This window comes from Macrobrachium rosenbergii, chromosome 55 (assembly GCF_040412425.1).
Source record: "Macrobrachium rosenbergii isolate ZJJX-2024 chromosome 55, ASM4041242v1, whole genome shotgun sequence".
Classification (NCBI taxonomy): Eukaryota; Metazoa; Arthropoda; class Malacostraca; order Decapoda; family Palaemonidae; genus Macrobrachium; species Macrobrachium rosenbergii.
The window spans coordinates 55,761,985-55,788,058 of record NC_089795.1 but is presented as its reverse complement, the minus strand read 5'-3'; the positions used below and the strand labels follow the sequence as shown (position 1 = coordinate 55,788,058).

The 26,074-nt window shown below is 40.7% G+C and overlaps 1 protein-coding gene across 5 annotated transcripts in view; it reads left to right on the top strand.

Annotated features, from left to right (window-relative positions):
• Positions 1–26,074, top strand: part of LOC136835285 (uncharacterized) — a 78,560-nt gene that overhangs the window by 26,579 nt on the left and 25,907 nt on the right. For 4 of the 5 annotated variants that reach the window (XM_067098596.1, XM_067098594.1, XM_067098595.1 and 1 more), the window contains exons 5-6: positions 15,720–15,943; positions 24,536–24,755. In XM_067098596.1, coding sequence (XP_066954697.1) covers positions 15,720–15,943; positions 24,536–24,755 — 444 coding nt within the window. The remainder of the gene's footprint in view (positions 1–15,719; positions 15,944–24,535; positions 24,756–26,074) is intronic. The other variant, XM_067098598.1, reaches the window with a different exon arrangement.

Below are 26,074 nucleotides of genomic sequence, written 5' to 3'. Positions count from 1 at the left end.
AGGAGATGCATGTTGTGAGGAGCAAATGCACGTAGGGTATGAGTTTGGACAGCCAGGTAAGATGGACAATTGTGTAGGTCCGTGTGGAACCCTACAATAACTTGTGGCTTAACTTTCTACCAAGAATTTTATCTGGGTTGTTAGGTTTGAATTTTAAGAGCTTAGCCATTTCATCACCTGTCAATTTCTTTTCTAAGCACCTTGAGGATGAACAGCAGCTACATTATCAAAAAACAGGTTTTGGCATAGGAAAAACCTATTTTTGGTAGCCACTGTGAGTCCTCAAACCCACCCACTTTCCTTGATGAAAAGGCATGGGATTTGGGTGAATAATTATCCTGCATAGAATTAAAAAGGAATAATGAGTGAATAGGTCTGGCACAGAGTGTATGGTTGACACAGTAATGGTCAATATGCAGTGCGCTGTTGCCACATCTGCAGGTTAAGAATAGGAATTGAACTTAGGCAGCCGCTGTAGACAAGAGAAAGAGCATTCTTGTCTTGAAGTCCTATACTCTATCAGTGTCAACATGCACTATACTGGCCAAGACCAACTAGAAGAGAATTCTTTGAAATTGGTTGGTCTATCTTATGGAGCCCCTCTAGGGACCATGAGAGTAACTCCTTTGAGGACTCACAGCGGCTACCAAAAATAGGTTTTTCCTACCTCAAAACCTGTTTTTTTTTAGCAAATGACAATTTTTTAACTTACAAATAAATTTACAGTGCTTTATTGATTTTCACCTGTTAAGAATTTTGTTTTTAGACATCAACTTGCCATTCGTGTGAGTTATGACTTTCAACTCAGTCATCTGGTTAAAACATTTTTGATAATTCACTGGACCTTTTTATACAAGTACATAATAGGTCCTGTAGTGGTTTTGTTGTTACATGGTCATGACATGAGTAGTTGAAATTTGATAGTTAGCAATACTGTAGATCTTAAAATACCTAAATGGTATAGCAGTATGATATTTTATTGAATACTAAGCAAAATATTTTTAGCATTCAGGATAGAAGAATATGACGTCAAATACTGAATTAGATACTCTATATAGAAGACTATTTCAGATTTCTAATAATTAGCAATAGAAAGAATTTACTTTGTACCAGAAATTTATTATGCTATTGAACCAGTGATGATTGCCTTTATACAGAAGCTAAATGAAATTTGAAATATTTTGATTTTATGTTATTTTTAATATGCACAAGTTTATGGAACTAGCCATAAAACCACCACCTTGACAAGCAAGCCATCATAGAATATGTTAGTCCAATATGAAAAAAGTAAAGATGGTATAACTAAAATTGAATATATATAAAATTAGTTAAATTAATATAAATGAATAACAAGAAATAACTGAAATACACTAGCAAAGAATCAAGGCACTTTGGGTGCAGTACGTCCTCTTATAATGTTAATGCCAACAACGAACAAAATACTGCTAGGAAGGAGGCACAAAAGACCCAAGAAACTGGACTGTGATATACTGTTGCTTCTGGTGAGACTAAATATGATGGCATTCTGCAAAATGAGAAGCACATTCTAGCTCTAAAGACTCAAGCATTGTAAATGGAACAAGCAGCAAAGACCTTTAATTTTCTTAGCAATCTCCAGAGAATAGAGTATCCATATATAACGAATAGAGTATCCATATATAACAAAGGTACAAAATAGTCAAGTACATGTACTGTAGCATTATCAAAAGTTAGTTTATTAAGGCCACTGAGTTGCATTGGCTTCTCCAAGTGAGTTTGTTTTTAAATTAGAGGTGAAACTGCAACAGAGTGAAGTGAGAGAAGTTGGACAAAAAGATGTGAAGAGAACAAAGGGGACATTTGAATGGTAAAAGGCAGAAGGCATTACATCTGGTATTGAAAGGACACCTCAAAGAACTCTTGCACCATCTTCTTTGCACCATGCAAAACACACTGTAATTGGGACCCCTTGTGGGAAAAATAAAGCCCAGAGAAATATGGTAAACAAAATATAAAGATTAATTAGCAGAACCTGAGAATAAACAAATGTCACTGAGAAATGTCAGAAAATCTCAAGCCAAAACCCTTACACTTTTGTTTTACCATATGAGGATCAATATTTATAACACTGACAGGAAGACTGATCTACAATTTAAAAGTAAAGGGAAACCAAAAATGTTGGTACTAGACTGTGTGGCATTCTGATATCTTAATGAAAAACTGCATGCTGACTTTACAAAATAAGTATTGTAATGTACATGAACTTAATATACAAAGGTACTAGTGGAGGTTCACCAGTGAAGAAGGGCTAATGGAGGATGATCAAGCAGGATATCTTTTGACGATGCTCCAAATCTTAATTACCCTTGGTTGGGGATAAACCATCACTCAGGCAATTTTGCTTAGAAGCTGAAGCTCTTAGGGTTCAAGAAGAGACGACATGGGACTTTTGATTTCAGTGTTATAAAAATGCATATAACTAGGAAGTTCCCACTTTCTGGAATTACCACCTCTTTGGGAAAATGAGTAAAAGATGAGGGTTAACTGCACAGTTAGTTGTTTCTTCATACAGACCCATTACATACTTGTAATTCAACCTAAATCTCTGGTCCAGGAAATCATAGACACATTAGTCTTTTGTTTAGCTTGTCATTCTGAACATTTTCTTACAAAATTTGCTTTTCGTTCTAGGGATGTTAGGGAAAGTCTTGATAATCGTGATAGCTGGGTTGGAGAAATCCTGATGGTTTTTTCCCCTTTGTATTTTAAAAAGTGTTCTAGTGTATTGTCTTCCAAGATTAGTAGGTTTTTAAAATTTTTATGTCGATCTAGTATCTTTCTGAATGAGCACAAGCTTAGTAATATAGTGCCTGTTCCAAAGAGTGGAATATCTGCACACTGCAGTACCTACAGGCCAATTTCTATTCTCCCTGTGCTCTCCAAAATTTCAGAAAAATTACATTTTTATAAAAAATACAGTTTTGTATATACTTACCCATTAATTACATAGCTATCAGTTTCTTTTAACCAGCAGCTTAAAATTTTGAAATTGCGGGTCATGCTAGTTTGTTTTTGGTTATGGTGACGTGTCCTGCCCACTTTCGGGTGTAAGAGAAGGTACAACATAGCAAAGAGCTTCAATTTGTTTATGCCCTTATGTCCAAGTGAGGGAAGGCAGGTGGGCTCCAATCATGTATTACTGGGTAAGTATATATAAAACTTTATTTTATTATAAAAATATAATTTTTATATAAGTAACCTACCCTGTAATTACATAGCTGATTCCCACATTGAATGGATGTGGGAATGTTGGACGTATCTACCCCAAAACATTATTAATAGTACAGGCAGTCCCCAGTTAACGGCGGGCTCGGTTAATGGCGATCCGGTTTTACGGGGCTTGTCTAGTGATGAAAATTGGCAATTTTCAGCACCGAAAATCACCGATTTCCGCTTATCAGCACCGATAACCAAAAATCGGCACCTTTTGGTGCCGATAAGCCCCAAAAATCACCGGAAATCGCAGATTTTTGGTTAGTGGCAATTTTCAGTTATCATCACACCCCCAGAACGGAACCCCCACCAATAACCGAGGACTGCCTGTAATGAGTTTGAGAATAGAAATTTGCTAACATTGAATCAATGTTGTTGAACCTTACCCGATACGAGAGCTGCTACAGGTAGATACTGCCTCTGGTTGGCGCTCATCTTATCCAGTAGAGGCGATGCAGTAAAGCCTTGAGGGCCTACTACTACAGTGGGTGCCTTGTAGCGATGGACTAATTTACGAGGGCTAGCTAAGTACAACAAGATGCCCCTGCCCAGAGTGCAGTACCACACAAAATAACCAGAGTAAATAGTCACTATAACAACCAAAAACCAAATTAAAAACACCAATACCCAACCATTATATCCAAAAGACTGGAGGGTACTCCAAGTACATAGTACTCCCAGGCTTCCCAAAAACTCAACACCCTAAGCAAGGCGAAGAGATTAAAGAAAGGACAAATTGCTTTCTACGTTTCCTCCCCCAACACCACACCAGCCGCGTAAAACAGATCCAAGGTACTGCACTGATTGTAAGTAGTCTCGATACCCCTTAAATAATGCGATGCAAATACCAACTTGCACTTTCAAAACGTCGCTTGCACAATTGATGTGATGGATAAATTGCACTTAAATGCCAAAGACGTAGCGACCGCTCTTATCTCATGGGGTTTTACCTTGTAAGAGGAGAGTGAGTCTTCGCTCACCATGGAATGTGCCTCTGAAATCAGGTTCCTCAGAAAAAATGCCAAGGCATTCTTAGACAAAGGTCTAGAGGGATATTTCACAGAACACCAAAGATTCCTTGAAGTACCACAAATGTCCATTCTGTGAAGATAAAACTTAGGGGCCCTTACTGGACAGAGAGTTCTTTCTTCTTCAGACTGCCCTACTATCTCGGACAAGCTCTTGATCATAAAAGAATCAGGTCATGGATTTGATGGTGATTTGTTCTTAGCCAGAAAGTCCAGGAAGGAGCAAACTGCATTCCCGAGAAAATCCGATGTTTCTGTCTAAAGCATGGACTTCACTGGATCTCTTGGCGGTGGCCAAGGTGACCAGAAAAAGTTTTCCTGGTTAGATCCCTTAAAGAGATAGACTTCATGGGCTCAAAACCTGAACTGGACAGCCACTCAAATACCACGTCTTAAGTTTCAGGACAGCAAGGGTTTTTCTTTAAGCTTTGCGGTATCAAAGGACTTAATAAGATCAGACAAATCCTGGTTAGACGATAAGTCCAGTCCTTTATGGCGGAAAACTGAGCTAAGCATAGTTCTGTAGCTCTTAATGGTAGAGGTGGAAAGTCCTTAGTGGAGCGCAGGAACAGAAGAAAGTCCGCTATTTCTGCTACAGAGGTATCAGAAGAGGACATGTTATTTCATCTGCACCAGGACCTGAAGATGGACCATTTAGCCTGGTAGACATTAACTGATGTCTGTCTTCTACACTCTGCAATTGCGTCTGCAGCCGATCTTGAAAAGCCCTTCTTTTGGAGCAGTCCCCTAATAGTTTGTATCCTGTTAGGACCAGAGAAGACAGGTTTTGGTGGAACCGACGGAAGTGAAGTTGCCTGAGAAGTTGTTGCTTCTGTGGCAGCAGTTTCGGGAAGTCCGCAAGAAGTTCTATGAGATCTGGGAACCACTCTTTTGCTGGCCAGAACGGGGCTATCAAGATCATTGGCAAGTTTTGATGAGACTGGAATTTCTTGATGACTTGTCTCACAAAACTAAATGGGGGAAAGGCATACAGATCTTTGTTCGACCAATCCTGCAACATTGCATCGGCCACCCATGCCAAGGGATCTGGTACTGGTGGGCAGAGGAGAGGAAGTCGGTGATTCCTGGAGGATGCAAACAAATCTATAATGGGTTTCCCCCAGAGCTTCCACAGATCCAGACAAACCAACGGGTCTAATGTCCATTCTGTGGGAAGGATCTGTCTTTGACGGCTCAATTCGTCCGCCAGAACGCTGAGTCTCCCCTGGATAAAACGCATTGTCACTGAGTGTTGTTCTGGTGTAACAAAAGAAGATCCCTTGCCGCTTCGTACAGTACAGGGAGAAAGAGTGGGTTCCCCCTTGTTTCTTGATGTACGCCAGTGTCGTCGTGCTGTCTGAATGCACTGCTACTGTCCCCCGAATTTCTGAAGCGAAGCACTGTAGGCCCAGAAATATCACCTGTAATTCTTTTACGTTGATGCGCCAGTTTTGCTATTCCTGAGACCAGGTCCCTGACACTTCTTTTAACCCCAAAACAGCTCCCCAACCTAGGTTTGATGCGTAACTCGGCCCTGCCGACGTGTCTTCTTCCGCTGAACGACCTCTTCTTGGATGGGCTCAAGACTGGTCGTAATCATGGGCACGAGTCGGACCCCCTTCCAACAGATGACGAAGACATCTCCCTTCCGCCACCACTCTGTCTCTCCTCTGCCAGATGTTGCGGGTGGCTAGCGAACCTCTTGAGGACATTCTGGGCCCCACGCACCAACCGATAGGGTACCACTGACGTGCACACCTGCTTCATACAGTTCTGGACCAGGGATACGAGTTATAATAATTATCCATAAACAGGTGGTATCCTGGTTACGGAACAATTCACAAGATCGAAGACAGTGTCATGCAGCGTGGAGAAGACCCCGAATACACAGGGAAGTCAACGACGATCAGTGTTGGATTCCGTAATAAAAAATAACTTCACACCATATTTCTTTGGCTTGGGGTTGTACACTTTTATGTTAGACGTCCTTTGTATGGCATCATCCCCTCATCCAAAGAAAGTTCTTGGAAGAACCACGAGAAACTGCACCGTTCACGGTGTACTCTCAACACTGGGCGACTAAGATGAGGCGATCTGGGTTATTCGGTATGGCCCTTCGGTTTAAGGCGCTGAAATACCTGTCCAACGCCAGGAAACTATCACGGGGCATAATGCCGGGCACACTGGGCGCATTTCTAAAAAAATTCGCCTCAATATTGCCCACGTTGACAGCAGGCATCATTCAAAAAATATGTGGAGCCCCAAAAAGCACCATGTCCGAGGTTGCAGCCCCCGCCATCGATACGATGCATAAACGCCGTCTGCAGTTCCTCACGGCAGTACCGGCGTAATCCGTGCGTCTCTGCAACGAGGTATTCCAGCAATTCCGCGTGAAGGAAGAGCTGAATGAACTCCCAGTGCAGTGAGGCACAGGGACAGTCAGTCCAGGTACTACCGTGAATGGGTGCATGTTAGGTGGGATGGAGTCCTCCAATCACCCCTCATCACTTTCAGACGAACGGCCTTCACCTAGGCTGCCGCGATGTTGCGACCCTTCTACAGGCATGTGGCGGGCACAACTGGCACTCCTCCCCCCCACCCCCACTGGCCCATCTCTCCACTTCACCATCACTTTCTGTCTCATCCCCACCAGCCACAATCAGTGCCTCCTTCTCCTCAGACTCTCCCTCATAAGCACTGAAACCACTGAACTCGAAGCCACTTTAATGCTCTGGCTCTCAGACGACATTGGGGGAAAATACCGGCATCACTGACATCGGGCGTGATGTCCTTGTCACTAGATGACCAACTGCCATCAAAATGAGGACTTTCCACCTGCTCTCGATCGAGCTCCAACAAGTACTCATCAATGTCCTTTTGTTGGAGGCTCAAAAGTTTACAAATGCCTTCAGGACACCCCGATGCTCAAATGAAAGGGCACAGTACTGCCCTCAGCCCACAGTCACTTTCGGTCGACATCACGGCGTTGAAAAGATGGATCACCTTGGGTGCTTGGTCCCTCTCCAGCATCCAAGTCTAACTCACAGCCTCACTACCGACAGCCAATACGTGCCTTTCAGAGTCCTGACAATGTTGGGACATCTTTGCGTTCGTCCTATTGCGTCATAAACACGCTAACACTTGCACAAGTTCAGCAAAACACAAATGCGTCAAGAAATCGCTCTCTGATGATGCGTCGCTGATGCTTTGTAGTGCAAGGAGAAAGAAATTCACGCATGCGCAACTGGGTCACGCTTGTAAACAAAACAACAGCGTGATCCGTGAACTCCCAGCATCCCTCAAGGCACCATTTAATTTTTCGCAAACGAGGCCTAAGTATTTTTCCGCAAATATTTAAAAAAGCTTGTACTCAACGTATTTCGTCCACTCGGCACTGACAGACAACTTTTTGTTTGAAGCGTAAAATGCATCCAGTCGGGCAAAGTTCAAAGTCTTCAATTTTCCTTTATCCCATTCTTTTTACTCGTCTGGAGTCAAGACTGCAGAGCAAGTTTGTCCTCTACATGTACAACAAATGGTATGAGCATCATAATTGATAGAAGTCAACAAATGGTATGAGCATCATAACTGATAAAAGTGAGTTTGGTATTACAGCCTTTGCTGCAAAACCTACTACTAGCAGAACCAGAGTCAGACATATCCTGAGAAACAAAAGTCCAAGCTAAACAAGCTAATGTAATTAGCGCAATTGCTACCAAGACTTGGAATACTTCACCAAAAAATTATGAAATTCATCCGGCGTATTATACTAAGTCAAAAGAAAGCTGAAGTTAACAACCATGTTACGCTGTTAACCGGCAGAGATGAATTGGGCTAGTTAGCAGTGTTGTACCTATCCTTCGCCGAAAGTGGGCGGGGTGAGTTACCTACACCAAAATATTAGAATGGTACTGCGAATGTTCAAATTTAAGCTGCCGATAAATGAAAATGAAACGTAATAGCTATGTAGTTACTTATATAAAAAGCTGTTTTTCTATACTACAGTCACTATTATTTGAAATTAACAAATGATGAAATGGCTTGGCCCCCCTGATTGAGGAATGCCAACAAACCAGGCAAAAAACAGTCCATCGTAAAATCACATGAGTCCTTACTAACATTCTTTTAGGTAGTCCCCAGTTACGATGGGGATGCATTACAATGGACCCATCATTACTCAAAAATATCATAACTTGGAGACAGCCTAGTCTACACAATACAGTACAATCTATACATGTACAGTTGTCTAGCCTACAATATACTGTACAATATAATCTATACATATCGGGTACTTTACTGTACTGTTAATTTTTAATTGGTCTTTACTTATTAATATCAGATAATTCTGGAGGTTCAATACAGATTGATTTATGATAATACAAACAGAGAAATTGCATAACACAAACAGGAATTAGACATGTACTGTACTCACCAAGCTTCGGTCTGTTGTCAGCATGCCTGAATGACATCAGGCTGTTGATGGCTATGTTGAACTACTAAATATCAGAAGGGGAGGATGGTAATGATAAAACTGCCTGGCTCATGGTCGGCTCCTCTCAGCTGTTATTTCTTGACTGTGATTCACGGGATAGGAGTTGAGGGCTCAAATGTAATTGGAAGGGGTGGCGCTGGGTTATTTTTCTTAAATCCATTGTAGCTTGCACAGTGCGCTTTTTTCATTCTTCGTAAATCACTCTGTAACATGCAAGAATGTCTTGAAGTCTTCTCTTAACTTTAGCAAATCGTTCCAAATTCACATCCATTTTACTGAACAGTGTCACACCATGTTCAATTGAGGCAAATGCCTCTGCCATTGTTTTTGTTGTCAACTTTTGCTCTGGCTCTTCTCCAATTTCATCTCTCTCTTCTGCTTTTTTTTCTCTCTTCTGCAAGTTCAATTGAATCTTCTGCTGTTAGCTCTACATCCTGTACATCTATGAGTTCTTAGATATCTTCCTCTTCAAGTTCTAAATCTAAACTTTTTCCAAGTGGCATGATCTTTTTATTAATTTCCACAACTGATCCATCCTTATCGAACCTTTAAATGAGTTCACATACACTTTTAGCATATTTTTCCAAATCCCATTCATACATTCTTTCTTTACCTTCTTCCACACCCCTCCAATGTTCAGAATGGCGTTCAGAACACTGATTCCTTCCAGAAAGTTCTGAGCTCTTTGTCCTCATTATTCATAACCTCAACAGCCTGAGCAAACATGTTCTGAAGATAATAGGCCTTGAACATAGCCATGGCCCCTTGGTCTACAGGTTGTATGAGAGTTGTGTTTGGTGGCAGAAACACAACTTTTACCTTCTCATTAATATCTCCGGTGTGCTGAGGGTGGCCAAGAGTATTGTCAAGAATCAGCAGACTTTTGAAGGTGTTGTTGTTTTCCCTACGATATTCCTTCACTTCTGGAATAAAGCAATACACAAACCTGTCTTTGAATAGGATTCTGGTCATCCATGCTTTCTTATTATGCCGTTAACGCACAGGAAGCTTATGTTTGCTGATTCTTGCTAATGCCCTCAGATTTGTGGAGTGAAATCATGAATGGCTTGAGTTTATACCCAGCCACATTTCCCTCAAGCAGAAGAGTCAGTCGATCTTTGTGTGCCTTAAACCCGGGCATCGTTTTTGCCTCTGTGGATGTAGGGCAGTTCAGGCATCTGCTTCCAATACAGTCCTGTTTTGTCGACTTTGAATATTTGATCCAACAAGTACCCTTCATCAACGATGATCTTATGAAAATGTTAGGTCTGGTTGTTGTTTGGGTGGAACAATCGTTTTGTGATTGTTCACCTGTTTTGTTCTGCCACATTGACAGTTGAGCTGATGTACGGTGTGCTGGGCCTGACGGCTTCAGTCAGTAGCACCAGAGTAGTCAGCAACTTGATAGCTGAGAGTCAGTATCTCTGCAGCGAGCTTCAGGTATGCTCACCTGAAGGTGTTAGACGGCATAATTCGTTTGCGACCTCTTCATGTTGGAGGATGGCCCCGTCCTGGTGTGTGGATTTGTTCCTGTTCGGCAGCCAGTCATGTTGGAGGATGACACTGTCCTGGTGTGTGGATTTGTTCCTGTTCGGCAGCCAGTCATGTCAGAGGATGACCCCGTCCTGGTGTGTGGATTTGTTCCTGTTTGGCAGCCAGTCATGTTGGAGGATGACCCCGTCTTGGTGTGTGGATTTGTTCCTGTTCAGCAGCCAGTCATGTTAGAGGATGACACCATCCTGGTGTGTGGATTTGTTCCTGTTCAACAGCCAGTCATGTTGGAGGATGACCCCATCCTGGTGTGTGGGTTTGTTCCTGTTCAGCAGCCAGTGGCTGTCTCTACAACTCGACTGAGTTCATCTGATGTATGGATTGGTCCTGTTTCGGCAGCATGTGACTGTCTTGATGACTCGATTGTGTTCGTCTGTCCGGCTTTGCCCCTGGTGACAGTATGTATCTGTCTTGACAAATCTCCTGACTTCATCTGTAAGAGTGACCTTATCCTTGTAACCCTATTGTGGTATTTTTTATTATTAGGACATGGGGTATTTTTAGAGACAAAGATCTTGTAAAATTGATGTGCGTAAAGGCAGTTCCCAGTTATCAGTAGAGGTTCCGTTCCAAGGGTGTGATGATAACCGAAAATCGCCGCTACCTGAAAATTGGCACTTTTTCAGTGGTTTTCAGGGGCTTATCGGCGCTGAAAAGCGCCAATTTTCAGTTATTAGTGACTCTGTTAGGTATGTATCGACACCAATACCCAATTATCGGAGCCAATAAGTGGATATCGGCATCGAAAATTGCCTATTTTCATCGCTAGACAAGCTCCGTAAAACCAGATTGCCGTTAACTGGGGACTGCCTGTATTTGTTGTAATAATTATTTTGGGACAACTACGATTTTGTATTTTCATTATTATTGATTTTTGGTAATGTTTACTATGCTGCTCAGGTTGTTATATTATTCATTGACTCGGTTTTGTGATATGATTATTAATCTTGATCTTATATATTATTGACTTGGTTTCACTCGTGTTTTTTTTGTGTTGTACTGACTTTGGGAAATGTAATCGTTATTTTATTTTATTTGATGTTATGTTTATTCTATCGATATTTGGATTAATAGCTTGTTTTGTAAATTTATTAGCTACTGACTCATTTGTAAAAATGCACATGTAAATTTTGTGAATAATAAATTAATATTAAGGCCACCTTTTTGGTTTTGTTTAGCTCCTTCCTCCTTTGGCTGCCTCAGTTTCTACCAGATCATCCAGTCCCGTTCTTTTAAGTATTTAAGAGCTTGCTGAACTGGGTGTGGTTCATTACACAAAGCATCCTTAAATTTAGCGGCTCATTTGGCATCAGCGCTTGCTGTGTCACCGCTAATTTTCACACTATGAAAATTATGGCAGGTTTTGAAATGCTGAAACCACACATGACTTGCTACAGAATCTTTGTTGTGGGTATCATCATAGGTTTTTTTTAGTTCCTCGAAAAGTAAGCGTGCCTTTGTTTGAATGGTCAAGAGGCTGAGTACCATACACTTTTGTATCTGGTCCTCCATCCAGGTGACCAGTAACTGCTCCACTATCTTCCAAAGGCCCTGACCTCTTCTTTGTTATAATCATCAAATGAGGTGAAGTAGATACCTTTACAGCATCCATTATCCATTTCTTGTCCTTAATGATGGTGGATACTGTTGACTGCAATACATACTCGTCATGTGCGATGGCCATGACTGTCTTTCCTGTGGCATGTTGGTTGATACTTTTCATTTTCTGCTCTAAAGTGATGGAATGCCTCTTCTTCTTCACACCACCAGCAGGAGATTCACTTGGGTGTTTGGAAGACATGCTAACCTTACACAAATTTGCATTTTAAACAGTTAAAAATGGACAAAAATCACACACCAACACTGGCCCAACTTTATAGACGGCGATAGGTTAGGGTGAGAGATTCTCACATCCCAGCCTCTCAGGGCAATGTATCTTACTGAACACTACTGCCTGAGCCCATCATACAAGATTTAAAATAATTGTTGTATCGGTACCATAATCATAACATTGAAAATATTGTAACTGGTACCGCCATCGTAACCTCGAAATATTGGGACTCAAAACATTGCAATGCAAGGACTATCTGTATTTAAGATTCCCATTTGGAACTAATAATGAAGAGGGCTGTGGAAAGAACCTGTACTCTGTGTCTTACCTAATTATGTCGGGGTGGGATGCAGGATAACCACTCCATCCAGACAGGTACAAGTAGGTTGAATGAAAGAACCATCTGGAAAGATAGCCATGACATCTAGGTGTCTGAAGTGACCTGACCAGGCATGATGTTTTATTGGGAATATTGAGTTTCTGCAGAAAAATAAGGGATTTCCTCTCCAACCAGTCCTTATTCTTGGCCAGGAATGATGGGCCAAGAGACAACAGCAAAGGTCAATTAAATGATATAAACATAAAATATTTTTTTTATTTTCCTTACCTTAACGTTATAAGCCGTCTCTCTTCAGGAGAAATGGGTTCTCTGAAGTTTGTTACAAGTTTATTAAGCCTCTCTTAAAGTTTGTTAAGCGATAAATCAAACAACCCTTGGCTCACAAGCAGATACTAAAAAAATATGTCATCGTGCATTCGAGACTTTATATAGGTACGTATAAAATTCACACCATTCCATTCTTCTCTTGTTAAAATCATGAATCCAGATTTTTTTTTTTACTGGCATTTTGTCTAAATTCATGAAAGTATTTTCAAGTAAAAATAATTTCTTTAACATATCTGATGAAGAAATGTCTTCACTGATGATCAACTTCGACTGATTTGTTGTGTGCTTCTTCAGCAGCTCCAGACAAATGAAGCTGCCCTTAGTCTTATCACGACACAGACTGGATTAGTGAATGATGTAGTCAGTGGGGTATACGGCTGAACTCCAGTAAAACAGAAAAACTATTGATTAGCAAATCTCATACTGATTTTCCACCTCATCCTTCCCTTCAAGTGCATAGGACTCTGCTGAATAAGTCTGATTCTTTGACTATACTTAATGTAACCTTTGACTCACATCTTACTGTTGAGAAACAACTAATGAAAGCGTCAGCAACTGCCGCACGGAAGTTAGGTTATTATACCTTAGACCTGATGTATTTATAACAGTGATAAAATTAGCGCAACCTGTTTTATGTCATTTGCCCTGCCTGTGCTCGAATACTGTTCTCTGGTGTGGATGTCTGCTTCTGCCAGAGATTTACATATCCCTTTTAGACAGAGTGGTTCGTGGTGCTAAGTTTCTGTTTCCTAACAGTAGTTATGACTTGGTCTGTCAATGGATGGTCTCTTGTTTATCAATTTTTCGAAGTTATACTTTAACAAGTAACTTTCACCATCCTGATTAATCCCTTATACTCTTTTCCTACCAAGAGTGACCAAATTTGCTGAACAACAGCACCAATATGCAGTAAATGTTCCACGTCATCGAACTTCTAAGTTCCTGAGGTCTTTTATTCTTCACATTGCTGGACTGTGGAAGTCTCCCTGAGAATGTTGTGCAATTAGAACCTCAAACATTCAAGCAAAGATGCAATTCATTACTACACTAAAACAATTCACCCTGTACTTTATTTATATTTTTACCCTTTTATTATTTAATAATGTCTTATTTCTTTTCTTTTCTAATAGCTGATCTTTTTCTGTATTTCCTATTGTATTTTTCAATTTCTTCCAAATAAACACTATATTCTTTGGGAGCTTTAACATCAAGTCAATAGCCCCTGTAGGCTTGTTCCATATGAAAGGTGTTTTTCTTTTGAATAATAATTTTGTAGCATGATTGCACCAATCATGGCACTATTCCTGCCTAGACCGACTATGAAAGAGTTCTTGACATTGGTCAGTCTGTCTCATGGAACCTTAAAGGTAAATCTTGAGGACAAACAATGGCCACACTATCACAAATATGAATTATGTTTCCAAAAATTTCTACTGTGTGTGTGTGTGTGTGTGCGCATGTGCACGCAAAATCATCTCTGACCATTCAGTCCCGCTACAAAAGGAGACAGCAGTTAGCTGATATACTCTCAAGCAGATAACAGTCTAACTCTCGTGATCCATTAGCCTAGCTGCGAGAACCTGGCTGAGCTGGGAGGTGGGAACTCATTTTAAATGATGGGTTTGTATAAATAAATTAACTTTGTTTTGAGAAAATTTTATTGGTGTTACAGGAAACATTTTACTCAACTTAGGCTAAATCTTAGATTAGGTGGGAAGAAGCTAAAAAAAAAATAGAAACATTAATATTTCCAAGCTCTGCCCTATTATTGTTGTACACTACAAGGGCAAAAATACCAAGTCATCCTTGTTTGCTTTACATTTCTACTTCAAGAAATGAATGATGGGCAGCATCTCTCTCTCTCTCTCTCTCTCTCTCTCTCTCTCTCTCTCTCTCTCTCTCTCTCTCTCTCTCTCTCTCTCTCTCTCTCTCTCTCTCTCTCTCTCTCTGTGTGTGGTGTGTAATAATCTATTCTCTTTGTTAAAATTCTTTGCACTCCACTTTCATTATGTGAATACCTTTTGTGAAAGTGATTTTCTGCTTTTGTTTAATAATATACAGTACAGTACCTGCATTTACAGCTAATTATTGTTAATCTCTCTCTCTCTCTCTCTCTCTCTCTCTCTCTCTCTCTCTCTCTCTCTCTCTCTCTCTCTCTCTCTCTCTCTCTCTCTCTCTGTACTTACTTTCCTCTATTTTTCTCATTCTGTACTATATTTTCATTTTATTTTGTTTACACATCCCCTTTACTGTGCAGTTTGGGTGATTGTGAAATTATAACTTCTGTTTTTGTTTTTATTCCTAATTTTCTTTTGTAAATGACTTTCTTTCTTCTTTAAGTGTAACTATGTCTGCAGCATATTTATCGCAAGTAAGTGCTCTTCAGGAGATACTGAGCTCTTTGGTGATTAATTCTTTATTATTTTGTTGTGAACGGCAGGTTATGGTGAGGGAATGTCAGATCAGAGGTGTTTAGTAAAACACCTCATATGCACTAAAAAAAATAAATGCATCAATCAAAAAAATTATGGCAGAAATGGCCACCATGAACCTAACATTTGAATGGTGAGGAGTGCTGCTAATTGCCGTGAATTGTGTAGCTATAGGTAAATCTTTGAATGTCAGGCTGTTTACTGTGTGCAGTTTGTTAACCAGGTACTGTTTCTGGGTCAAGCTTGACCTTTTAGTCACCTTGTGAAGTTGTGTTGCAGCAAGTTGTTAGGTATGAGATGAAGGAAGGGCAGCATTATGTGAAGACAGGATTTCATATTTTGAAAATTTTAGCATTTCTTAAAACTTTCAGTCTGGTGCCAGTACCTTCATGAATCAGAAATACAAAGCACTGCATTGATCACAATTGCATAGCTGGACATTACACAATTTTCTTATTATCCACAGAAGAAACCCCTAGCATAGCTTCAGACCCAGACGATATGCAACTGAGGGAAAGCATACCCTTCCCGTCTGATCCTCATCAAAATGAGTCACCAAGAAAGAAAATTCGGAGACTGGCAAGGCACAGGCAAATGCAGAAACAGATCACAAGTACAGAAAGTGACCTTCAATTAATACAGTCTGGTAGCAAATCCTCTAACTTTTGTGTGTTAGCACCGTCTGACGAGGTACAGTATAAACATAAATACTCATATGCATGACAGAATTATTTCTCTCATGCTTTTTCCTTGACCTTTTATATTTCCTTGTATTTGTGTTATTATGGTAGATAATTTTTTGCTGAATGATTTTCTATTATGAAGAAAAGCATTTCAGCTGGACAGTTTATTTCTAATTATTTTCCCTTCGAAAAATATTCCACTCACAGTTTATGTATGATTCCATAAATAATAACATATAACTTAATATTTTTTTTATTAAAGCTTAAATGTATCACTTTTATGACAGAGTAAATTAAAAAATAATGCATGGAAATTATGCCATCTGTACACAATACCGAAAAATACTGTACAGTATAAAGTTAAGATAATGAAGAAGTAGGAAAATATATTTAACATGTTCAGAGACTACCTAGGCTCCCCTAGACGTATTTGTTTTTGTTGTAGTATGGGCCATTTTCTGTATTCAGCATGGCTGTGGGCTTGTGAGCATGCAGAGAGAGAGAGAGAGAGAGAGAGAGAGAGAGAGAGAGAGAGAGAGAGAAGAGAGAGAGAGAAGAGAGAGAGAGAGAGAGAGAGAGAGAGAGAGAGAGAGAGACCTGAGGGCCCTTTCTCCCCAGAAAGCTACAACAGTACTGTATCTTACTCCCTTAATCTCTCAGGCGACTTCCATGACAAGTGACAAAATAACAAACCATATTATAAATATATATAGTAAATGTTTGACCTAAAATTTTAAGAAATATTTTGTTTGTTTGTGTGTGTGCATTTCTGTGTGTATGGCCATCGCTGTATGCATTCATTGTTACCAGTGACAATTAAATGATGAGATACTGTACTGTACTAACATTGCACGCAAATGTTTACAGTAAAATCTCCAGGAATAAGTAATGTTTACAATATCTGGATAAGAAAGAAATCCACGAACAATAGTTAAATGATAATACCTTGTTTAGATAACCTTGTATCAACATGCTACTTACCCTAGGCTTGAAAAATTATGGTTAATATCAGAAGCATATGAAAGTAGACGAGAGCTAGCTATAGCTATAGATATAGATAGATAGATATATATATATATATATATATATATATATATATATATATATATATATATATATATATATATATATATATATATATATATATATATATATATATATATATATATATATATATATATATATATATATATATATATATATATATATATATATATATATATATATACACATATACACATATATATGCATATATACATATATAGTATAGGGTATTATAAGTTGTATAAAATGGCATTTAAAAAGTCCATTTTATAAAGTATAATTTTTATTTTGGTAGGCTAAAGTAAACTTTCGAACAGTCTTAGGTTAATCATATCTTTCATAATACCAATTTTTGCTTGTGCTAATAACCAGGTCTTTGGAAGCTAAATATGTCAGTAAGTGAGGAGTGGCTTCAGACTCAGTTCCCAACATAACATCAAATGAATTTGCATCTTTGTATCAAGCCATGTTGCTTGCTAGCATGGATTTCTGAAGTAGATGATAGACACTTGCGTGTAAAAATTCAAATAAAATTAAAACTGATGTAAGAAAATGTGATTAGACAGTGTATTATATGCATTTCCCAAAATACACCAGTCATTAAAAGCAAGGTGCAATAGGTACATAGCTTTAAGACTTATGCCTATTGAATTACTATTTGGCAAATTGTAAATACAGTACTTGACTCATTAACTTTTTTATGATACTGTACATGCAAAACTTTGCTAAAAGTTCAATAGTTCCAACATATAATTAGTACGTACTGTCTTATGAAGTAAGCCTTTCAATACTTTTATTTTTACATTTTATTTTCAGTTTGTCTGAATATTTTAAAAATTTGCTTTCAACATTTTACGTAATATGATATTTTCATAATAAAATAAATTTTTGAACATACTTACCTGGTAGTTATATATATAGCTTAAGTCCCTGGCGATCACGGCAGAATTTCAAAACTACGCGGCAATCGGCGATCGGTAGTCAGGTGAACCACCTGTCAGCCCTCTACCCAGGTACCTGGAACCATTCCAACTATTCCTCAGATCTTCCCATGCCCCTAGTCTGGGGGAGGAGGGTGGGAATTTAATTATATATAACTACCAGGTAAGTATGTTCAAAAATTTATTTTATTATGAAAAATATCATTTTAAACATCTAACTTACCTGGTAGTTATATATAGCTGATTGACACCTTTGGTGGAGGGTCGAGACACAGCCAACATCGTTGGAATTTGTAAGGGTTAATAAGCCAACTTGGGTGCCCACCTGGATTAAAGCTGACTTCAATGAACTCCCTCATTTTGTCTGCTTTCCTTAAGAGATCCAGCGATCCACTCAGGGGCTGAAGACCTCTAGGGCTGCCAACGATTGTACCAACCTCCTATGTGACAAACAACCTATAATACCCTTGTTCGGGCGCCACCAAGGAACAAAAATGATCATTGATAAATTGATGATTGTGGAAGACTGGTTCAATCTTCACAAACAACCATAAAAATTTCAACCATTCCAAGAGTAAGAACAAAGGGTATTGTTTTATGGAATTGGATTAAGGCTTGAGTTCAATGAACTCCGCCTCATTATGTCTGCATTCCTTAAGTCAGCGATCCACTCAGGGGCTGAAGACCTCTAGGAGCTATAACGATTATACCAACCTCTATGTGACAGACAACCTATAGTACCCTTGTTCGGGCGCACAAAGGAACAAAATGATCATCTGACTAAAATCAATGATTGTGGAAGACTGCGTTCAATCTTCAAACAACCACCAAATTTCCAACCATTCAAGGCAAAGAACAAAGGGTATTGTTTTATGGGATTGGATTAAGGAAGCTGACTTCAATGAACTCCCTCTCATTATGTCTGCATTCCTTAAGAATCAGCGATCCCACCCAGGGCTGAAAATCTCTAGGGGCTGTCAACGGTCTATAACCTCTATGTGGCTAGACCTCCTCTCAATACCCCTTGTTCTGGGCTCTACCAAGGAGTTTCATCCCAATTGGAAGACTGCGTCAGTCTTCACAAACAACTCCTAAATATTCTCAATTCAAGGCAAGAAAAAGGGTATTGGTTTATGGGATTGTAGGGTATTCCCCTCTCCCATTACTGAATTAGATGCTATAAGCGGGCACAAAAAGCGTATAGCAATCTTAAGCATAATGTCTGGACTTGTTTTAGATAGTAGAGGCCAATACTAACTTGCTTCTCCAGAAGGTCATGTCCCAAGATACTCTGCAGGGACCTGTTCTGTTTAGAGCTACAGAGGTTGCTACTGCCCTGACCTCGTGCGTCTTTACTTTCAGAAATCTTGTAGTCCATCTCTCTACATTCCATATATTGCTTTTTTATCAACTGTCTGATAAAATAAAACAGAGGCATTCTTCGACATCTATGCAGAGAGCTTTTGACTGAGCACCAAAGCCCTTCTGAATTCCTTCTTAAGTCCTTTGTCCTATCAGGTAGAGCCTTAGAGCCCTTACCGGGAATAAGACTCTCTCTCTCTCTCCTTGTTATTTCCAGTTAGGTTGAATCTCAAACGTTCTGCGCCAGGAGTTGTGGCAGTATTCATTTTGCAAGGAAGCTAGTTGCAGTGAGCAGATTGCCTTGCCTAAAATCTATATTCTTGCTGAGCATGTATCTCACTAACTCTTTTCGCTGCGGCCAAATTGACCAGAAAATAGTTTTGATGAGTGAGTCCTTTAAAGATATCCTCTGCGAGGATCCAACCTCCTCCCATGAGGAACCTCAGGACCACGTCTAGGCTCCATGCTGGTAAGTTCTTTATATACAAATTTGGTTACAGAAATATTGGAAGAGGACACATGGTTGTCCTTGCACCATCCTCTAAATACCTCCCACTTGGATTGGTATACCTTAATAGTGGATAACCTCCTTGATTTGCGATAGCGCCAGCTGTCTCCTTGAAAAACTTCTGGCTCTTGAGTTTTCCGATAGTCCGAAAGCAGTTACTAGTAGCGCTTGTAGGTTTGGTAATATTTTTTCCAAGTGGGGTTTTGGAGTAGATCTACTCTCTGGGGTAGGCTACTCAGGATTAATCCCCATCCATTCTGGTACCTCTGTGAACCAATCTTTGTCGTTCAGTAAGGGGCCACAAAGTCATTCGGTCCTCTCATGTGACACAAATTTTTCAGTACCCTGTGTATTATCTTGAAAAGAGGAAGAAATACACGTCAGGGTGGACCAGTCCACCAGGCGTGTCTATGTATATAGCCCCGGGATCTGGTATGGAGAACAGTAAGTTTCCAACCTCTTCGTTTCGCTGTGGTGAAAAGATCTATGCAAGAACGATCCCAAAGTCCTGAAGCAGCGTTCTTTCTGTTGAGAAGGACTTGTTCCTGCTCAGAATGTCCACCCCTCACATTTTTTTCTCCCTTGGATAGAGTGGGTTACTAGTTTTACATTCTCCTCCTTTGCCCAAAGAAGGTTCTCTTGTTGTCGTATAGAGACCTGGAGTGAAGTCCCCTTGTTTGCTGATGTAGGCCAGCGCTGCCGTGTTATCGGTGTTGACCTGCCCTCTCTTGTTCCCCACTGTGTTGAACTCCTGAGAGCTAGAAGGATTGCAGTTAGTTCCTTCTAATTGATGTTTAACTTCTCCTGCTCTCTGGTCCAGGAGCCCGAGACTTTTATTTCCCCTCGTGTTGCTCCCCATACTGAGTCCAACAGCGTCGGATAACAACACTAGGTCTGGGTTCCTCTAATATAGAAGGGACCTCCTGGAGCTTGTGGGACGTTCCACCACTATAAATACGGTCTTATTGGTTCCGAAATGGGGATGCACTTGGTCTCCAGTTCTATTTCCTTGTCCAGTTCGATTTAGATGAAACTGCTAGGGCATAAATTAACCTCTCAAATGGGAACAAACCCGTTCCAGCGAGAAGGGTTCCCCAGCAGACTCATCTATTCGCGCCAAGCATGACTATCTCTTTATAAAGTTCTGAAATTTTCTTAAAGCTTGTCCTGTCTTTGCAATAAACAGAAAAGCCAAAATCCCCACTCTGAATCTTCATCCTAAGGTAGAACCTCTTGGGATGGGATCAGCTGAGATTTCTATCTGTTTATCCAGTAGACCTAATTCTTTGTTAGGCGGCGATGCCAGTGCATCTTGCGTCCTGAGCTAACTCCACGTCTTGGCCCCAATATCTTGAAGCCTGGCGTCCTGGCGTCCAATGCCTTGGCGTTGCGTCTTGGGTTCGTGGCGCTTGGCGTCTTGGGTTCGTGACGCTTGTCATCATGGTGTTCACTCCTAGATGGCTGCGCCACCATCCAGCGTCTAGAGTTTCGTCACTCGTTCAGCGTTTTAAACTTCTGGACGTCTTAGAAGCTTTAGTTGGACGTCTAATATCCTTCTTCTCTTTGCCTGGGTGTTACTCTTGCACCAGGGAAGACAAAGTCTGCTACATATTTTGTATTAAGTTATATGCGGGGCTTCCTGCTGTTGGGGACAGGCTGGGGAAGCCTCAACTACGGACGAACTTCAGAAAATTCTTGGAGTTCAGGTGCATGGGGATGTGAAAATACGCATCTGGAGGTCAATGAGGCCATCAGTCATGCTGTCTGACCGCTGCTAGAACCAATTTTATCGTTTCCATAGCGACCTTTGTTTGTGCACAAAAAGTTGAGTGCAATGTCTACACCCGGTCTAACCCCCAAGCATTTGGGGATCAGGAATAACCGTGTGAATCCTGGGAATTCCGGATCCTGAACTCTCTGTCTGGTCTCCTTTTGCAACATCATAGACACTTGTTGCTGTAAACCTTTGCCTTGGTTCTGTCGTTGCATTTGGCAGAAGGTCAGGTGTCTGGTTACCAGGGGGCCTACTCAGGCTGGACAGTCTGGCTCCAACCGCAGTCTGCAGGAGGAGGAGAAGGCAGGTCCTCCTTCTTCCCTGTGTAGAGCCTCTTCTCTTTGCCATTCATCTACCCCCGCCCTGGGAACCTCTATCGGAGGGCCGACCACGAAAGAGCTGAGATACCTGAAACACAGGAACCTCAGCCTCTTCTGCGATGGTAGTCGTAGGTAGGACTTTTCTTGCTGTTTTAGATATTAAATCTTACGTGGTTTTTCTGGGCCAAAGATGAAAAGGGCCCTTTCTTCAGGATTCCTGCTGAGAAAGGTGCAGTTGATTCATTGGAACTATCTCCGAGTCCTCTATCCATACCACCACGACATCAGATATATGAGTTCTTGATGTCAGTCGTGTTGAATAATTCCATCTTCCTTCTAAATCTCAAATTCTTTTGAGGGGTGGTTCAATTCTGATATCGACCAACAACCGTTTTCCCCATGGCCACTTTCGGCGAGAAGAGTCAACAAGATTGAGAAAGGTTCCTGGGAAGGGGCAGGTATTTCCAGCCGAACGATCCTCCAGTTTGATACTAAACACTAGACAAACTAGTTTAGTTTGGAGGAAAAAACAAAGAGCTGTCTTTCATTGTTTCTCCTTCAAAGTATCCATTCTTCGTAAATCTTGCCTCTTAGAGCGCCTTCACCAGAGTAAATTCTGAGAAGCAGTCAGGATAAATTCTCTGGAAAAATTTCCGAAAATAGCTTCATAAGCCTTTTCAAGTCTGATAAAAGCTGATGGCCTTTTATATTGTCTTCGTCAGAAATCTCTACAATAGGATTCACAGGAGAATGCGAGATATTATCATTCTCTTCTTCGATTTTCCGAAGAGCGAAGTAGCGGCGTCTTTCAAATATCATCTTGGCGCCTGGCGTCCTGGCGTCAGTCTCTTGGCGCCTGGCGTGTTGGCGTCCATTTTCTCTGAAGCTTAATGTCTTGGCGTCCAGCTTCTACAGCCTGGCGTCCTGGCGTCTAACTCTCAACACTTGGCGTCCTGGCGTCCAGCTTCTCACGTCTGGCGTCCTGGCGTCCCAGCTTCTCGGCGGCTCGGCGTCCTGGCGTCAACTTCGGGCCTTCGGCGTCCTGGCGTCCAGCACCGACGCTCGGCGTCACTGGCGTCCATACTTCTAACTTTCGCTGTCTGTCAAACCTAGGGTTGCCGAGAACTGGCGCCTGCAATGGAGCATGGGTCAAGCTTCCTCCGGTTGTACCCCAGCAGCAATAGACGAAAAACACTTTAACCTTGCCTTTCCTGGCGGGGTGAAAGCGTTCTGGAAGCATCAACAGTGCGCTCGGACGACTTTTTCGGTCGCTAAAGCCTCTTGCCTCCCTTAGCCGTCTGTCACTTTCCTTCTCCACAGGGTTGGTGAGCTTGGAAGAGGTCTAGGACTAGGAGCACAACAGGACGGCGGTCGCACCCTCCACTGCACTTGCACTAACAGCATATTAACACTTGTATTTTTAGATCTCTTATTATCAATCACATATTATCCCTGTCTTCTGAGAGGTTTTACCTGTTGGGCCAGGGCTGAATGGCAGCCAACAACTCATTAAGTACTGGGTCCTTACCTGTTTTTCAGTAGGGGTTCAGAGACTACCACTACGGAGGAGAAGGATCAATAGGATAGTTAGCAGAGGGAAAGAATTAGCTATTCCTGGTTATATCAAGAAGAGTGAGAAACAGTACTCCTGGCTCTTCTAGACAGGTCTTTTTCATTCCGTTCTTCAGACATACTAAGTGGGGATCAAGGAGACTTTACTTAAACGCTTGCATCCCCCCACACACATTTCACACTCGATGAAGTCAGATACGTTATAAGAAAATCCAAAAGCGAACAAGCGAGAAAGCCAAGCAAAGTGTACTTCACCAAATAAGTTCACGAAAAAACACAGGCTCTGACGAAATTCCATCGATGTTACCCGACACAGCGGCAGGAAGATCTGAGGAATAGTTGGAATGGTTCAGGTACTGCCTGGGTGAGGCGCACAGGTGGTTTCACCTGACTACCGATCGATTGCGCGAGTTTTTGAAATTCTGCCGTGGCGTCAGGGACTTAAGCTATATATAACTACCAGGTAAGTTAGATGTTTAAAAAAGCAAATATTAATGACACGGTTGTAGAATAGTTTTAATTATACTTACTGTTGCTTGATAGTAAATAGGTTGTTATTAGTGTACTGTAATGCAAAAGTAATTAAGTAATAAGGGATATGTTTACCTGCCAGAAAGTATGGGGTGCTTGCGAATACAGTACAGTATAAGACTACACATCAAGCGATCTCATTGTGTTGCCAACTTTTGGGTGATAAATTACCCTGCTGTTGTGTCGCTTGATTTTAGTAGATTAATAAAGTTTGTGGACCTCAGTTCTGTTTTATATAGTATTTGAAAATAATGTAGGTGGTTTTACTAAAAACATCTATACTGTACTGCTATACTAAACATAGATTTAATCAAACTTGAACTTTTCTGTTCAGACATGCCTTTACAGAAAATTAATTCTGTGCTTTCTTTGCTTGATTCATGTTGCATGCTGTTTGATTATAAGTTCCTGTAGAAATCCTTTACGGTTGTTGTTAAATGATGACTGGTGAATGTGAAATAATACAAGATACATTAATGAGGTACAGTGTCTAAAATGAAAGTAATATATACCACATTATTTTCCTCCTTCTTTCTCTCCCCAATAGGAAACTTCAGATGACGATGAAAGAAGCAAATGGCTTGAGGACATTCCCCCACACCTCACTTGTTCAGTATGTTTAGATTTGCTTTACAGTCCTTTTGTCGCCCAACCATGCGGACATGTATTTTGTGAACCTTGCTTAAGGCGACTTGCCCGTCCTAACCCAACCAAGACATGCTGCCCACTTTGTAGGCAAATCATAGGGCAGTGTATGCCCTCTAGAGGTAAAGTTCTTTTTGCCTAGTTTAAAAAATGACTTACAACTTCAGTGTTCATTCACATTTTCAAACTGCCTGTTTTACAAAATCTTCAATTTGCCTTTATTGTCATAGAGAAGCAATCTAAATTAGATTGACTCCCAAATAGATATTAAATCATTTGGCTACAGTAAAAAATCAATAACCTCTGTTAACTTTTTTTTTTGTTAATCTACATCATAGACACTTCCTCTATATACTGGTCCTGGGGGTCAGTCATTATATACTGATCAGTTTTCTGTTTGCAATTATGATGTATTTTCTGTTTGCAATTATGATGTAAAAGATGCATTTATGTTAGTTCTTGCATTTCCAGTGATATTTATATAAAACAAAATTAGTACACTGAAGTAGCTATAAACTTTGATATAAGCTTCTTTTCTTTCCTTACTCCTGTATCTCCTGGAATTCATGCAAAACCAAATGGTTAACAGACTAAATACGGCCATGCATACTGTTATACTGTTAAGAGCTATTAAAGATTCAACACATTGCTCAAGTTTTGACTTTGCTCTTTGTCGAAGCGAACCACCCTCCACTTGCCCGGTATATGAAACGACAGTTAATGGACTCATGCTTTAATGCAAATGGGATCTACTGGTAAGCTTATCTACCTTTAGTTTTTAGATTTATCCCCAGGACATAAAGACAAAGTATCAGAGAAAATCTTTTTGAGGAGAAAACACAGGATGTCTGTGCTGTGTAGGGAAACCCTAATAAGAACAGTGTCAACCTCCATCTGCCTCCATTCTCAACACCACCATCTGTTTGCCTTCACAATATTATAAGTTCCACAGAGAAGGGAGGCTACATATTAGAAATGATCCTCCCAGATGCCCTATTATATATGATCTCATATTAGCTTGATGCTCATGGACTTGCACAAATTATTGATAACTAAATTCACCCCACCCCCACCTACCCATGACCAAAGGGTCCTCAACCTGCTAAACACTCCACTGGGGAACATGATGGCAGTGGCAGCCTTGGACAAACTTGAGTCCCATTTAATGCAACCGGAACTCGATATTCATGTGAAACCCAACAAGTTAGACTCAAAAGAGAAATTTACCTCCGTCGCCTCCCAGCCAGCATCCTAGCCACCCTCCCAAGGCAAAGGGCATTTCAATAGTGGGGGACCTCTTGCAAAAGGCTGATGGGTTGCTGGAGGCCTCCAAGGCCTTGCAACATGACAAATTTTTAATCAATTTGTATTTTTCATAATTAACAAACCTGTGGTCTTAACATGGGGAAAATACTCTAGCGCCTGCTGGAGTCCGGTTAAA